This window comes from Nicotiana attenuata, chromosome 6 (genome assembly GCF_001879085.1).
Source record: "Nicotiana attenuata strain UT chromosome 6, NIATTr2, whole genome shotgun sequence".
Lineage (NCBI taxonomy): Eukaryota > Viridiplantae > Streptophyta > Magnoliopsida > Solanales > Solanaceae > Nicotiana > Nicotiana attenuata.
The window spans coordinates 48,957,433-48,974,608 of NC_031994.1; the positions used below are offsets into that span (position 1 = coordinate 48,957,433).

Here is a 17,176-nt window from a genome sequence, read left to right on the forward strand (position 1 = left end):
CATTCCTATTAAATAGGTATAGATATAGATACATTTTTCCTATTAAATAAGTATAGATACATTTTGAAATAAGAACGGCAATTGGGAACGCTATTTTTATCTTTTGCCCTAAAAATTTCATCCTCTAAATTCGGCACCTCAATCCCACGATGTCTCACCACGATATCAACTCCTTACCCACGAACTCTTCTGCCCAAGATTCCAGCAACGTGATTTCACAATTTTATCAAATCAGTTCTACTTTTACAGTATATAGTTTTGTTCTTTCTCCATCGCGTGCATATCAAACAACAATTCTAAACTACAAGAGGTAATTTGTATGATTTGTATTTCATGAACAATCTTTATTCCATGATGGAATTGTATCCCTTTAACAGATATTTTTGTGCAGTTTTAGTTTCTACTTATATTTACCAATTCCTCTGTCTATTTCAGGATATAATGGCAGCTGAAATCAATTTCGTTAGTGAAATTAAAGGCAAGTCAATGAATTGGAAGTTAAAGATTCGTATTGTTAGGCTTTGGAAAAATCCGGATCGCGATAGGCCTGACAACCTTTTTTCAATTGAACTTGTTCTGATGGATGAAAAGGTATTGTTTAAAACTTTATACTCACGTTCTATTTATCTTTTTTTACATATGCGTAAGTATATTACAGTCATATACGAAATAACTTAGTCATTTTAACTAATTGAGTTTTTTTGTAGGGCGACCGCATTCACGCAATTATTGGCAGGTTTTTTTATCCAAAGGTTCAAACAAGAAATTAAGGAAATGGATTTGTACATCATGAAGAATTTTGTGGTTTGTCCAAATAATATGAAGCTGATGACCAAAGACCACAAGTTTAAGTTGATGTTCACGCATAAGACCACTGTTGACGAATTACCTGATCCACATTTTAACATGTGTATTTTCAAATTTAAAACCTATGAGGAGCTGTCAAATCCCCAAGAATTTAACAATACTGAACTATTTGGTAATTCAGTTTCTCTCATTTTTTTCCAGTTTCATTTTACTTTGCCTTATTTGTTTTATCTTTTTAGTGCCAGTTCAAACATATCACAGAAATACATACACACCAACGTGGTCGATGTAGTGAATTCTTTGTTGAATTCTATTCACAGATAAATGACTTTTCTTTTACGGATTCATTAAATGGTATCTGCTTTGCTCACTACTGCAACATTGCAGGTGATAGCTTTAATTCCTCTTTAGTTGCAGTAGTTTGTGTAGAGCCAAAAGTCTTTAAGGAATGAGCATCATCTGAGGGAATCAAGGTATCTTTTAATCTTCAACAGTTAGCTGTTGTGAAGGAGTTGAATGGGTCAAACTATAACTAGAATTTGTCTACTGTCTATATTTAAGAGAAACGAGAGTTGTGAAGTCCGAATTCCGATTATCGAACGGAGCCGCCGACAAGAATTGCTTTGGGCGAATCCTCTGTGGGGATATCGCAATGGGATACGTGCAGGAAGCCCGAGAAAATCACGTCAAGAAGAAGGTAAATTTGATATTAAACCCCTAACTAGCCATGTACATTAATCATATATTGTCATTTGTGAAACATCAAATAGTTGTAGAATACAACCCCACCCATTACTACTTTGTGGAAATGAATGCCAATTTTGTGCGAATGTATATATTGTAAAAATTGCTCATATTTTATGTAGTTGAAGTCGAGTCTCAAATGTGAGCTTCAAATGAAAAAAAAACAATTGTTTAATCACCTCCATATTCCGCAATTCATTTTCCACATCTGTTTAAGTTTCTAATAAACCATTTGGAAAGCTGGAGTTGTAGGCCTAAGTTCTGTTTGAGTATTTTTTTTGGCATCTCAATGGTATGAGGCAGAAGGACTACTTGCTGATATATGGCACTATATGTGAGCAGTTCTCCTTTTATTTGTTTCATTGTGTTTTATACTGCTTATCAAGGACATAATCTTCTCCTCCATTGTAGTTTGTCAAATGCTTCAGTTAAAGCAAATTATGTGGAGGACATCATTTAGATTTCATGTTACATTGCATTAACCATCATATTTTGCATGTCTTATCATTAACTCTGCACATAACATAAGAATTGTGCTTATATTCACGCAGGTAGAAAATTATAACTTGCTTCTAGAGCATCCCATAAAATATACTGATAATTAATTGTTTGGTCAACTTTTTTATACTAATGATGGATTATTTGGGTTCTACCTGGTTTGGTTTCACAAGGGTGCTTTTGGTTGAAAATTGTAGAAGACTGTAGGGAGTGGCAATGCTGGATGTTACAGTCTACCTTGAAGTTAATAATCCCTCCATTGATCAGCACAGAGATATGCGTTTGGACATACATCCCATGTCCTATGAGGTGACAACTTTGTTTCTCGATTATATGTACTGTCTAACAATGGTTGACGAGTATATGTTAATTCTCTGCTTTATTTTTATGGTAGTTACTACATGAACATGCAATGAGGCAAATGTTTCTGCCGATGTGTATATTGGTTGAGATTTTGTATCATTGTTTTACTATCCCTGCAACTATGGGCGATGTGTATATGCACTTGAAGTGAATTTTGGGAAATCTACTTTAGCTTTTGCTTCTTATAATTATCCAACCTTCTCTACTAATCATGTTTTAGTGCATAAATATTGGTGGTCCCTCGGATACAATCCTATGAAATTTATATATTTATTTTTTGATTTAATTCTTTAGAATATGATCGCTAAATTTAGTCTGAAATAAAGACATATTTGTACTATATCATTTTTTTCTTTGAAATAATCCGCGCATCGCGCGGGTAAGTATACTAGTTCTATATAATAAGCATTCAGTAATAACTTTCAATAAAATGTTAAGTGAAATAACGAATTTCATGTACTCAAAGATCTTCAATTTTCTATTTCTAAATGAAATTCATCTACAAACATAACTCAACTCCCAAATATTATTTCTCAACTTTAACTTCAATTATATTTTATTTTTTTCCAGCTTCAATTGGAAGGAAAAGTTTGGGAGAGCTACCAAGCACTATTGGGCTAAGGTTTGTAAGATCAAAATAATAGGCCTTTTTTGATAGAACTTCTACAAGCCCAAATGAGCAGGTTGGACTTCAGAGTCCATAAAACTGGGACATTTGCACATATGCTGCCATTGAAATTATATCCGCATTGTATAAAAATTTATTAAATTTATCTTATTCGAATCTGAAGTAGTTCTATCTCTTTAATGCAACTTCGGACTCAAATCTTAAGTTCTTCTAACTTTCAAATACGACTTCAGAAAATTCAATGCCATACTTGAGATCTGAACATGTAATTATCTAATGTCAAGGGTATTCAAAATTTTAAATATGTACAAGAAATTACTTTGTTCTTGTTCCGTAGTATAATTTTTCGACGAGGAGAATTCAATTGAATACCTTTCGTAGCATTGCATGTGGTTCCTCTACCGTTGGGAGGTTTACCCCTATTATCTTGGACACAAAACATAACAATAAATAGTTTTAAAATCTTATGTATGATAATGAACATTACATATAAAATATAAATAATGCAGTTGTTGTAGTTGCATAAATTTTCAAGTGATTCCACGTCCACTACCCAATCGCATTCCCTACTTTTTCAACTATTTTAAAGTCTAGGTATAAGTTTGAAAAAAAAAAAAATACTTTTGACCCAAAAAAAAAAAATTGGCCAAGCTAAGTCGAAGTATGACAAAAAAAGAGTATTTGAAATTAATGAGTTAAAGCAAAAAAGTATTTTAAATGTGTGAATATGAATTTCATTTGCAAAGAAATTGGAAATTTATGAGTGAAAAATTAAAATAATTTCGAACTTGTCGTCCAAACTTCAAATTCTCTATTTCAAATTTGAAGTTGATATAATGAATCAAACAAACACGTATCAAAATAATCTAACTAAATACAAAAATTCAAATATTTGAGACCAACTCGTTTGGATTGGCTTAAAAAAAGTGGCTTTTCAGCAGAAATAACTTTTAAGCCAAAAAGCTATAAGTTGGGGTTGTCCAACTTATTATTGCTTTTGGCTTGTTTTAAGCAGTTTTTTACTTATTTTAAATATTTTTTGACTTTGCCGAACACTGAAAAAATCTAAAAAGAGTTTAAAAGCTGATTTGACCAGCTTAAAAGCCAGTCCAAACACCCTCCAAATCTGTTTTCCTCCCGTATTAAATATGAATATTAACTGCATTTACTTTTACTCTATAATCATCTTTTTTTTGAAAAAAAAATACCACCGATTCAGAATAGTTGCAGTTTATTTTACAACTGTCATAAGTCAAAATGTTCCAAACGCAGTGAGACATTCTTGGTATTGAAAAGTAATTTAATTTTAAATCTGTTTTATTCTATAGTCATATAAATACTTTGAATTTTGTTTAAATATAAACTTAATTTTTTTTCCCGCCCAATTAACAATTCACGTAAATTGAGACGTGGGAGGGAGGGAAATTTTACCTTTTTCTTCGTTTTTCTTTTTTTGGTATTTTTTTTTCATCCCATATTTATGGCCTAATGGCTCTGAAGATTCTTTTCAAGATCTGAAGCAAATTTTAATGATCAACAACAATTTTTCTTATCTTGGTCTGCTTCATTTTTCATGCTGGTTCCAGTTTTAGTAAGTTCAGTTAATTCTTGATTTTGGTTCTTGCCTTTTTTGGACTGCTTATTCTCTCTTCAGCTTAGTGTTTATCCAAATTAATGCTGTGTGGGTTTAATATTTTTTTTTATCTTTTGCTTTGGTTCAAGTTTTCATCTTTCAGCTTGTTATTAATTTTGTTTCTGCTTAAGTTCACTTTGAGTCTTCGAGCAACACTAAAGTTCTCCGTGAACGTATAGGTCACGAATTCGAGTCATGGAAATAGTGACTAATGCTTGCATTAGCGTAGACTGTCTACATCATTACCCCTAAGCTTGCGGCCCTTCCCCCGCCCCTGCCTGAATATGGGACGTTTTATGCACCGGATTACCCTTTTTTTTTCTTAGTTCAGTTTGAAATTGAACTGAAAGATTTTGACGGCAAATTGGACAAATCTTGCAATAGTTGGTGTTGTTGAATTTGTTAAGCTAATTCATTAGTGTGGTTCTTTATTTTTATTTTTTATTTTTTTTGGTTAACTTTTTTTCCCCCAATAATGGGCATATAGTGAGGTAGTTGATGGATTTTGTCACCTGGAATGATTAATGAGTTAATGTTTGGTTATCCTTTATCTGAATTCAGTTTTTATTTCTTAAATTTGTTGAGGTATGGTTTTTAATTACAATAACAACAACAATAACAAACCCCGTATATTCCCACAAGTGGATGTGGGGATGGTAGCGTGTACGCAGACCTTACTCCTACCTAGTGAGGATAGCAATTTGAAATCTTCAGAATGTTAATTTTAAATTTTCACAATTATAATTGAAGCAAGAATGTGCTTATTCTTGAAATAGATTGTAAACTTTTTATCAATGGAGCAGATAAAGTTAGAAAAAATGACTTGTCTAATAATGTACTCATTGTTTTATTGTAGGTTTGCATGCTGTTTCTTAGAACTGGAAGTTTGTGTAACTTCTTTCTATAGATTTCTTGGGTGGAAATTGGGCTAAAGTTCTGAACTTTGAGATGGCAAGCATAGAGGAAGCGCTAAAAGCTAAAGCGAATGCTGAAACGAAATATGCAGAGAGAGATTTTCTGGGTGCCAAAAACTATGCTTTAAAAGCTCAGATGTTGTGCCCTCATTTAGTGGGCATATCACAAATGGTGGCCGCATTTGGGGTTCATAGTGCTGCAGCAACGAAGGTCAATGGAGAATTTGATTTTTACGCGATACTGGGATCAGATCCATCTTCAAACAGGGCTATGTTGAAGAAACAATATAAAAAGCTGGCCGTGTTACTCAATCCTGATAAAAATAAAAGATTTGGAGCTGATGCCGCATTTAGGCTTGTTTCTGAAGCGTGGAGAGTATTGTCGGATGGTGCTAAAAGAAGCTCGTATGATCGGAGGAGAAGTTTATTTACAGTACATGCTTCTGGTGTTGGAAACGTTGGCAATTACTCCAATTTTTCACCTTCTCATAACAGACTTGACACGTTTTGGACTGTTTGTACCTCTTGTCAGGTTCAGTACGAATATCATAGGAAGTATGTGAACAAAAGACTGTCCTGTAAAAACTGTTACGGGGTTTTTATTGCTGTTGAAACAGGTCTGGCCGCGGTAAGTGGTGCCTATCCAAATAGCAATTGGCGTTGTTCACGGGAGAATGGATATGGAAGCCATGGTCGTAACGTTGCATATGTTCCCATAATGTCTATTTATTCAGCGAGTAATGGTGTTTCAGAACATCGTTCTGGACATGGTTCTGAAAATATGGTCGCTGATGTTGTTCTCAACGGGTATTCTGTGTGCAATGAGCAACCATTCAGCCGACGTGGTAGGCCTTCTAAGAAAAGAAAACTTCTTGTTGAAAGTACATATTGTTATAATGGTGAAGTGGCTCTAGCAACTGCTACAGAAATCACAAGTGCAGATGGAAACAAGAACGGGAATATGAAACAAGATGCTAAGCTTCCTACTCCGTCGGAAACTTCAATCCGTAGATGTTTAACAGCTCCTGCATTTGATGTAAGACAATTATTAATTGACAAGACAAGAACATATATCCGCAAGAAACTAGAACAGATCAGGTCGGCTGCAGAAACTGGCTCATTGACGATAACTGTCCCGGACTCTGACTTCCATGATTTTGACAAAGATAGATCAGAGGATTGTTTCAAACCGAAGCAGATATGGGCTTTATACAACGAGGAAGATGGTATGCCCCGCTTGTATTGTCTGATCCGTGAAGTCATCTCTGTGAATCCGTTCAAGATTCACATCAGCTACTTGAGTTCGAAATCAGACAGTGAATTTGGACTAGTAAATTGGTTGGATTCTGGTTTTACCAAGTCATGTGGAAATTTTAGGGTCTTGAACTCTGAAATCATTGAGCAGGTCAATATATTTTCTCATCTTCTAAGTGGGAAGAAGGCTGGTAGAGGAGGTTGTGTTCGAATCTATCCGAAAAGTGGGGATATTTGGGCTGTATATCGTAATTGGTCGCCAGACTGGAACAGAACAACCCCTGAGGAAGTGAGATGCCGGTATGAAATGGTGGAGATCCTTGATGATTATTCTGAGGAGCTTGGTGTCTCTGTTGCTCCATTGGTTAAATTAGATGGATTCAAGACGGTATACCGAAGAAAAATGGACAAGGATTCCCTTCGACGGATCCCAAGAAGAGAGATGTTACGATTTTCACATCAAGTTCCGTCTTGTTTACTGAAACGGGATGGCGTAAACTTGCCAGAAGGGTGCTGGGATCTTGACCCTGCTGCAACTCCTGAAGATTTACTTCATGGAGTAAATGAGGTGAAACAAGGACCTAGTCTAGCTGAAAGCTATGATCTCAATGAGACATCTCTGGCAGAAACCAAAACATTAGTCAGAGAAAAGCTTGAAAAGACAGAATATGTTGGTATTCCGGACAAGTTCACTGGGGCTACGTGTGACTTGTAAACTAAAAACTGTTCAGACCTTCTACCAGGTTTCCTGAATCTGTGACAGAAGTGTAGGTGAAGTAAATGCCGAGCAATAGGAAAGTAGAGTTTGAGATTCTTTGAGGTGGTATGTATATGTTTAGCTTTTCCCATGAAATGAAGTTTTAGTTCTTCGCACAAGTTGTCCTATCATCTCGATATTAACTCTATCTTGTTGCAGCTCATTGTACTTTGCCCTCATTTTTGGTGACTCTCGTGTACTGATTTCTCAATATATTCACTGCTATCCACTTGTATATCACACCATTGTTTGCTGATTTTGATTTCAACCTGAAGTACACTATCGAAATCTTTGAGATTCTTTGAGGTGGCATGTATATGTTTAGCTTTTCCCATGAAATGAAGTTTTAGTTCTTCACACAATTTGTCTTATCATCTTGATTTTAACTTTATCTTGTTGCAGCTCATCGTACCTTGTCCTCATTTTTCGTGACTCTCTTTATGTACTGATTTCTCAATCATTTTTCGCTATCCAGTTGTATATCACACCATTGTTTGCTGCTTTTGATTTGAACCTGAAGTACACTATATTGAAGTCTATGATTTCTTTCATTTGGCTACACAAACTACATATATGATTTCGCTTGCAGTTGAGCAATAAATGAGATATGGTACTCTCATCAGTTTAAATCCAGCATTCACTTTTACACATGGTACATCCTTGCTTACTCGCTTCTTGCTCAACAACTAGACAAATTACACAAAGTGCCTAGCTCGCTTCCCTAGCTAAAGGTGAAATTGTGATGCACGCTGGAATTTCTTATAATGCCATATTCAGCATCTTGAGTACTCAACAAAGTTACTGATTTCTCCTCAGTAGCCAATGTCTCGGAATTCTTTATGGAAAACTGGATGATGCCAATCTACTTGTTTGAGCTTTACTTCAACAGGGGCGCAACGTACGTCTGAAGTGTCTCATATTGGTCATCTGGTTTTAGTTGCTTTTCTTATAATATCTTTTGCCAATAATGGGGAGTTGAAGAAATTGTTGTGGATGTACTTGCTTCCTCTTGTGAATTTACACAAAGTAAATGATTTTTTAAGTGTTAAACTTTTAGTTTCCCATGTTTGATGTTAAATTTTGTACGTTCAGCCCATTCTTAAGAGTAATATAGTTCTAAAGATAATCTAAATATAGCACATTTTCTTATATGAATTACTACCAGGATCAAAATTTACACTTACCAGCGCGAATGGTTGAATCAAAGAGTAAAAAGGTCTAAGGTGACAAACCAACAGTCACAATGTTCTCAGGCAAATTAATGCATGGTTGTTTTGGTGTCCATACATAGTAGGGGTTTGGATGATATTTGAGTTGAGAAAAAAAAATCTAGAGCATGATTTCTATCTGAAATATGGAATGATGCTGTCAAATTTACTTTAAAATATCTAAGCTTGATAATCGAGTTAGTTTGACTCTGCGTTTTCATTTTCTTCTTTCTAACAACTCGCTGAAACTGTATTATGAAGTGGTGAAGCAATATAAAAGGATCGCATGATTGTTGCAATAGCAAAATTAGCTACAGCATGCAGAATTGGAACTGTGTAACCCAGAAAATGTTGATATTGGGGCTTCTTTTCTCCCAAAAATGAAACAAGACATATGATTTGAAAGACCAAATATAACATTTGGATTAAGGCATATACTCCTAGTGGCAAGAGTTACCACCTGTAAGCATATCAAAGTGGAGTAAAAGGTAACTGATAGAAATGCATTTTCACTGCATTTCTAGAAGATTATTTGGAAAACAAAAGCTTTCACAACAGAGCAGAGAATCCAGTATAGCTTATTAACCTGCAAAAGTTAGTCAAAATTCCACTAAGGCGCGTATAGTAACTATAAAAATACACTTAAAGCATAAGCTATGCACATTCAACTAATACTTACAATAGGCAGCTGATATTTCATTGAACTCCCTACTTTCAGATAATTCCAGAAAACAAGAGAACTGAACAAAACATTCTTTCGCTAATCCACTAAAACATCAGTAGGAGAACAAGAAAAGGACTGCTAATATAAATGTTACTCTTCTGAGAAAACAGAAACATGCTTCAAATAACAACCTGAAAACCAGACTTATTACACAGATGGTGATATAGTTTACCTAATTAACCATTTATCTATACCACTCATGCATGAATGACCTGCAACACTATGTTATAAATCACAACGTACAAAACCAAGACGATTCTCTGACGACTGCTCGTGTCCAGGAAGAACTTAGGTGGAATGGCATAAAATATGTTTAAACTTATATAACTAAGCTTTTCGATGAAGGTAATGCTAAGTTCAAAGATGTGCTGGTGGTATACCAATCCAATTAAGGCCACCAACATGAACAATTGTTTGACACCAATTAGCCTCCCTCTGAAACCAATTTGGCATTCCTTGATATTTTAGAGGCCTAAAGACAGCATTTTGTGGATCATATGCAACCAAATTGCCACATCTATAATCCACCAAGAGGTCTCCATTCTTCAACAGGCATAAAACTTTCACATGTTCCATGACAGAAATTGGAGTTGGTGTATAAGCCCCAATTATGTACTCCTTTACCCAAGAATCTTTCACATTGTATTCTTTCATTACCCAAATTTCTATTCCACACCCTTTTTGGTGAGGCAAAGTTATAGCAACAGCAAGAGAACCTCCAAGAACTGCTAGATGGAAGCTATCAGTTCTCGGGTCAGCATTAAAATCAACCTTTGGAACTTCAGCAAATACCTCATCAGCTAAATCAAAGGAAACAATAAGCCTATCATGACATCCATTATACATTCCAAACCGAGTCAACCAATGCATCTTCCCGTTTAACATAATTCCTTGTGAGTCAATCTGGTAAGCAGCTTCCCCAATACTTCTCCAACTGTTGCCACTAAGACTAAATACTTGAACTTCTGAAGTCCCAAAATAAGAGCGAGGGCCATACTCATATGTGATCTTGATCACCTTGTACTCTTTGGTAACAGGACTAAAACCAAATTCAAACGCGATGATGTTCCCTGCAAACATTCTATTGATATAGGCAGGTGCTTGTACTTGCCTGTAAAAGGACTGTACACATAAAGTGCATTTCCAAACCGACATTTTTTTCTTATGCACAATAGTCCATGACATGAACCAACCACTACTCCATCTTCTGGAAAGCACTCTTTGAGCATGCTGACAGAAACTTCTTTTTCCCTACCAAGATCAGAAAGTTCAACAAAGCAAGGATCACCCGCTAGAAAAATAATGCAAGGATCGTTCTTCACTGCACGAGACAGGTGCAAATTCACAAGCTCTGGATCATGAGACAATCTATAAAATGATTTGCGAACAAACTTGAATTGGACTAGAGATGTTATGGGAAGCCTAGAAGCTATGTCAACGACAAGTTCTTGAGGTAGGGAATCAAATCCATATCTTGTGGGAGCTTCATCAGATTGACACTTCTGTTTGTTGGTTTCTGTATCCATTGGCACATACAAAAAATAGTTACACAAAGATAATACAGACTTGAAAAGGGATGCCTGGATTTTTAGGAACTCTGGTAATTCTTATAGTCGATAAGCTAAAGGGTTTGTTCTTTGAATGTCTGTTAGTATTACTGCATTTATTTGGAAAATCTTGATAATAGTTGATAACTTTTCATTTCTCCAAATGTCTTTTACTAGTTTTTTCAAGACTAATCTTTTAGGATCTTGTAATGCATTTAGTGCCTATGTTGTAAGTTGTGCACAAGACTTTTTTTTTTTTTTTAAGCAAATCCACTAGGCAGGTGCCTAGGGCTAGTTTTATTAATAATAAAAAGCAAAAAAGAACCACAGAGGAAGAAGACTGTGGAGTTGATTTTGCGGAGGATTCTACTGATGAAGGTGAGAGGTGTAGTGGTGATGAGGAGATGTTATCAGTAGGTTCTCTATCATTTCCAAAAAAAGGAAGTTCTTCTAAGTTAGGATCAGGAAGCAAGCTTAATGCTAAAGCTCCTGATTTTATTCCTAAGACTAGGCAGCAAGATAAGACACCTGGAACAACTTTGCAAGAATTTTCAGTAGCAAATCAGCTTGGGCAGTAGCAGATCTTGTCGAGCAGTACAACTGCTAGTCTTCCAGTAATAAATCTACCTGGACAGCAGCAGCAGCAGTTGAACGCAAACACTGAGCAGCAGTTGAATGCAAGCAATCCTGGAGCAAAGTCGATTGGGCAGCAGCAGTTTGCAAACAAGTCTGGAGCAATGTCGACTGGGCAGCAGCAGATTTTAACGACCAATTCAGCTGCTATTTGTGGGGCTGATCAATATGCAGTAACATTATCAAGTCATGGACAACAGCAACTTAATGTAAACAATTCAGAAGATGTACAACAACAGCAGGTTACAAGAGTTTCAGCGATCAGTGTGGAGGAAAGAAAACTTCTGGATGAAATGGTAATTTCTAAACCTGCAATTTTGTTAAATCAAACTGCTTTGAGCACTGGACAGGTGAGTAAAACCAGAAAGAAGGTGAAAGACATGGAGCTGAAGCAAAACAACACAACCTTGGCAAATGTTCATGATACAAAGGCCTTGATGACGCAAGGTTTTGAGCAGGACATGGTCAATCCGGTGAAACTGGGCAGAGATATATATGAAGAGGGAGAGGAAGATGAAATTCTAAGTAAATGTCGAGCAGAGGCAGCAAGGAAAGGTGACTTATCACCTATGTATAGCGATAAAAGGAAGAAGACACACACAAGAGAAAAAAGTTGGGACGGCAAGATGAGTGAAGATGTGAACATAAGGCGACTCCCAATGAGAGTTGCCAAACAAAAACAGGTTTATCCAACTACGTCAACAAAGTCCACTCGTTCAAAGAAGAAAGCATGAAATTTGAAGACATTTTGAAGAGGGTAGAGGATGAAGACAAGCGTCTATAAGTTGAAGACTTCACAAAATTAGAGAAGAGAGGACATCACTGTTATTTCTACATATTCTTATTCTACCATCACATTAGCATAGTTTTATGTAATATCATCACAGAGTAGATAAACTCTGCGATGATCATAGAATATCTAGTTTTAGCTAGTTCTTTCTTTTTACATGCTGGTTAGTAGGTAGGCTTTTTCTATGCCTCAATAGGATTAGTAAGGTAAGGTTTAGCCCAATTTCTGTTGCTCTTGTCGTATGCCTTTGGAAAGATATCCAAATGGCTATGAGATCATATGCCCTCATGAGACTTTGCCGGTAGCTACCCCATGATTCCTCTACATGAGGCTGCCATAAGGGCAATGTGAGGCACAAAGGAGTGATTATATAGCAAAGACATAGAGGCAACACTACTGGTGCTATTGTCCCCCTTATTTGCACAAGACTCTTGAGTTGCTCTTTTTAGTATTTAAATAGAGATGTATCTAAATAAAGATGTATTAGTTGTAAACGGACCATTGGCTTTAAGTTGTCAGTATATTTGAGTTTTTTCTTAAATATTTATTTGAACTAGTATGTATTAAACCTAAAATACAATCCAAATCTCTTATGAATTAAAATCCGACTATAAATTTTTAAATGTCCACAAATATACTCTACTTCAAGTCTTGTCAGAATGTTAACTTGTCATACCTAAAAGATTAGAGCTGAACAGGGGCGGCCTTTCCATAAAACAAGTAAAGCAACCGCTTTAGGCCTCATATTTGTGGGGGCCCCATTTTTTGTTACACCTAATAGTATGTATAAGTTTAAAAAGAGTTCTCTAAAGTGAAAATGTTTGATTTCTTTCTTTAACAAATATAGAGAAGAATGATTTGCAACTGCAATGATTTCTACCAAGGAAATTGCACTTGAAATGAATATCGAATCCGAATTTCACAAGAAACGTGTGATATATAGGAGTAATGTGCAATGTTGATAATGAAATCTGAAAATCTTTCGAAAAGTTCTTTAGAGTTGATTACTTTTATATATAATAGACAAGGTTATTTTTTCACTTCAAAATATATTTAACAATTTGAAGCATATGAAAATAGTACAATTAGAAGATAACAGTTTAACTGATACACTTAATCAAATAAAAAGATTTAATTCTTTTTCAAATGCCTAAATTGCTTATGGAATAATTTTAATAACTCATGTTACCGTTACTTCAGCGGAGAGAAGTTTTCAAAATTAAAATTGACAAAATCTTACTTAAGAACAAAAATGTCACAAGAAAAGTTAAAAGGATTAGTTATATTGTCAATTGAGAAATACTTATTAGGAGTTATTGTTTGTAAGAGAGTTATTTATAACTTTGTATCTAATTAGAAAAGCTAAGAAATAGATTTCAAATAAATAATAATAAAAAGAATTAAAAAATTAAGGCCCCTCATATAGTTTGGCTTTAGGCCACAAAATTGGTCGGGCCGCCCCTGGAGGTGAATTACTAATGCAGAGGCTAAGAAAAAAAAAATTCTGATTTAGATAATATTGGCCCAATGACCTCATGCGGTTAGAAAGTTTTAACCATAGGACCTTCACAAAATTGCATCGGTTGTCCTCATAAAGGACTGGTCTTTAAATATTGTCACCATTTTTAAATTTATCACAAAAAATAGGCTTTTTCACCACCAAGAACACCATGATTTTTCAATATTTGAAGCTTGGAATTCTTATTTTGGGATGAAATTGAAAGGTAATGATTCATCATTATAGGACGAGAGTGGGGGACGGCCCTACACGCAGGCAACAACAGAACCGGCTCTACAAAGTCAAAATCGAATCTTTCTGTTGGCTTTCCCATTTCATTCGTGAATAATAATTCAAGGGCGTGAAGCGAGTACTTCTAGCTGCTTCGCCTGCTTCTTATTATGGCGGCTATGTTTTCCTGGCGAAAATGAACGAAAAGCGAGATGAGCGTGCTATTTTCAAATGGATTGATAGATAGCCTGATTTGTATTAAAATCATTCTGAGTGTTGATAATTTCTACTTAATTTTTTTAGTTCGAACAATGATTTAGTGATTTGACACTAAAGTTTTACGCCATTTAACATCCTTTCACGGATTCAGAGAATATGAAGATGCGGAAACCTGTTGTTACTTCTAAAATGAAGGCAACGAAAATGCCTCAGTCCCAAATATATTATAATTGGATATATAATTTCATACACGATCTTATCTAATCCGGTGGACATATTGATGAATAGTGATAATAATTTGGGGTCTATGGACTTGGTAATGTTGATGTGCATAATTGGGCATGTCAATTAGCTTTTGACTAAAGTTATCGGCAAGAGATAGTACGTTAGGTACAAGATTTAGAGTATCCCTAGTTTCAACCCAGATGAGTATAATAAATATAGATGATTCATATAGCTGACCCCAACTAGTTAGCGATTGAGCAACAATGTTTTCTATTTTTGTAAATCTTTGGAATTGGCTTATCCAACTAAAACAACAACTAGCATGAGATCAAGAAAAGGACTGTTAAACATCTAAACATTTGCCTGTAGCTGTAGTTAAGCATAAATGACCTATAGTTTGATGTTATAAGTCACAATTCATAAAACAAAGATGACTCTAAGTCTTGTTAATTGATTCAGAAGATTACATTATCTTTAAACATGCATTGAAAATCCAAATCATCTTCTGTATGTTACACATAACTATTCTACATAACAAAGCAACAACGTACTAAGAATGAAAAACAAAGGGAAATGACTTTAAAAGGACACATGCAACTAATATATGCTTAAACATATATGACAAATTATTTGTAGTTCAATCAGCAGGTGGGATATCAATCGAATTAAGGCAACCCACAAGAACACACGTCTGAAACAAATTAGGCATTCCCTTAAATTTTAGAGTCCTAAAAATACCATTTTTAGGAGCAATGAAACCAAAAAATAGCTGTCCATTCTTCAAAAGGTATAGAACTTTTACCAATGGTTGCAAATTTCGAGTGGCAGAGTTTGGAGTTGGTGTATAAGCTCCAATTATGAACTCCTTCACCCATGATTCTTTCACATTGTATTCCTTCATTACCCAAATTTCTATTCCTCCACCATTTTGGCGAGGTAAAGTTAGAGCAACGACAAGACAATCTCCAAGAACTGCTAGATGAAACTTGTGAATTCTTGGCTTGGCAACAAAATCAACCTTTGGAACTACAGCAAATACCTCCTTATCTAAATCAAAGGAAGCGATAAGCCTATCACGACGCCCATTATACTTACCAAATTGAGTCAACCAACGCATCTTCCCGTTTAGCATAACTCCTTGAGAACTTGGATCATAAACAACTTCCCCAACACTTCACCTGTTGCTACCAAGACTAAATACTTGAAGTTGAACATCTGATTTACCAAAGTAAGGAGGTCGATATCTACGATAGCGCCAAGAGACATGATTATACATATTTGCATAATTTATGATCTTGATCACCTTGTACTCTTTGGTAATAGGATGAAAACCAAATCCAAGAAACACTTTTTGCACCTCAAATTTCTACTGATTTATACAGCTCTTTGTAGTCCCTTGTAAAAGGATTACACACATAAATTTCATTACTAAACATAGAATGACATATGCACAATAACCCATGACATGATCCAACCACTCTAAATTCAGGCACAGAGTTAGCAAAAGGGATGCTGATTTTCCTGACAACCTCTTCCTTATCATAATCAGAAAATTCAAGAAAGTAGAGCTGATTCCTTAAAGGATAATCCGCGTGAAAAATAATGCAAGGATTGTTCTTTACCGCACGAGACAGGTGCAAATTCACAAGCTCTGAATCACGTAACAAGTTGTAAAAAAACTTGCAAGCAAACTTGAATTGGACTGAAGATGTTATTGGGAGCCTGAAAACTATGTCAAGGACAATTTCTTGAGGTAGGGAATTAAATCCATATCTGGGGTGAGTTTGTTCAGATTGACACTTCAATTTCTTGGTTTGTATATCCATTGACACAGAAAAATGGGCAAAGAAAGATTAAGTAGAAGGGCTTGGAAATGGAGGAAGATGTGCTGAGAAAACAAACTAGGAGGCGTTGAAATTTAGGAACTCTTGTTGTACTACTTAATTTCACAAAGAAAGTAGTACTATATTCTTTTGGACGGCTAAACTTATCCACATCGATGATTACACTAATTCAATAAATAAATTGGGTCAGAACAAGAAGTAGCTAAAGTTTAATTGGTTTTGAAACATCGGCAAAAGCTTGATTATTAGCAGTTCAAAAAGTGACTGAATTGTAGATAAGTTTAGCCGTCCAAAAGAATATACAACTCTTAATAAGATAATTTATAGGCATACAAATATCTATGGCTAGCTTGTTTTAGACCACAAATTTCAAAAAAATTCTTTTCGTGCCAAGTCAAATGGTACCACACAAATTGGGACGAAGGAAGAAGAATGGAAACATCATAAGGATAATTATACACCTGGATGAAAACACAGAAACCTTTTGAAAAATTTATCATACTCTGGGCAACTTAGAATACAGGGACTACATGAAATGTTACTGGAGGTAGAGCTGACACGGTTGAAACTTCATGAAAATTTTGAACGTCAAAATACAGTCTAGGAGTTTCACTTATAGAAATATTCTTCATATAGTAAATCTTATTTGAACTGAGGAC

General features: G+C 35.3%; 4 protein-coding genes across 5 annotated transcripts; 2 read left to right on the forward strand and 2 right to left on the reverse strand.

Moving 5' to 3' along the window:
• LOC109228265 lies at window positions 1,046-3,220 on the forward strand. 2 transcript variants are annotated; one of them, XM_019393418.1, is made up of 3 exons: window positions 1,046-1,504; window positions 2,223-2,358; window positions 2,983-3,220. In XM_019393418.1, the coding sequence occupies exons 1-3, from the start codon at window positions 1,324-1,326 to the stop codon at window positions 3,065-3,067; spliced, it is 402 nt and encodes a 133-aa protein (XP_019248963.1). In that variant the 5' UTR covers window positions 1,046-1,323; the 3' UTR covers window positions 3,068-3,220. The 2 variants fall into 2 exon arrangements, with proteins under 2 accessions (XP_019248963.1, XP_019248964.1); XM_019393419.1 differs by having other exon boundaries at window positions 2,247-2,358.
• LOC109226975 lies at window positions 4,478-7,955 on the forward strand. Its single transcript, XM_019391945.1, has 2 exons — window positions 4,478-4,631; window positions 5,530-7,955. Exon 2 carries the CDS (start codon window positions 5,622-5,624, stop codon window positions 7,554-7,556), a length of 1,935 nt encoding a protein of 644 aa, XP_019247490.1. The 5' UTR covers window positions 4,478-4,631; window positions 5,530-5,621; the 3' UTR covers window positions 7,557-7,955.
• Window positions 9,888-11,056, reverse strand: LOC109227826 (F-box protein At3g07870-like). The gene is made up of 2 exons (XM_019393021.1): window positions 10,724-11,056; window positions 9,888-10,652 (listed from the first exon to the last, which is right to left on the reverse strand). Exons 1-2 carry the CDS (start codon window positions 11,054-11,056, stop codon window positions 9,888-9,890), a joined length of 1,098 nt encoding a protein of 365 aa, XP_019248566.1.
• On the reverse strand, window positions 11,335-16,791 carry LOC109226976 (F-box protein At3g07870-like). The gene is made up of 2 exons (XM_019391946.1): window positions 15,476-16,791; window positions 11,335-11,869 (listed from the first exon to the last, which is right to left on the reverse strand). Exons 1-2 carry the CDS (start codon window positions 15,803-15,805, stop codon window positions 11,858-11,860), a joined length of 342 nt encoding a protein of 113 aa, XP_019247491.1. The 5' UTR covers window positions 15,806-16,791; the 3' UTR covers window positions 11,335-11,857.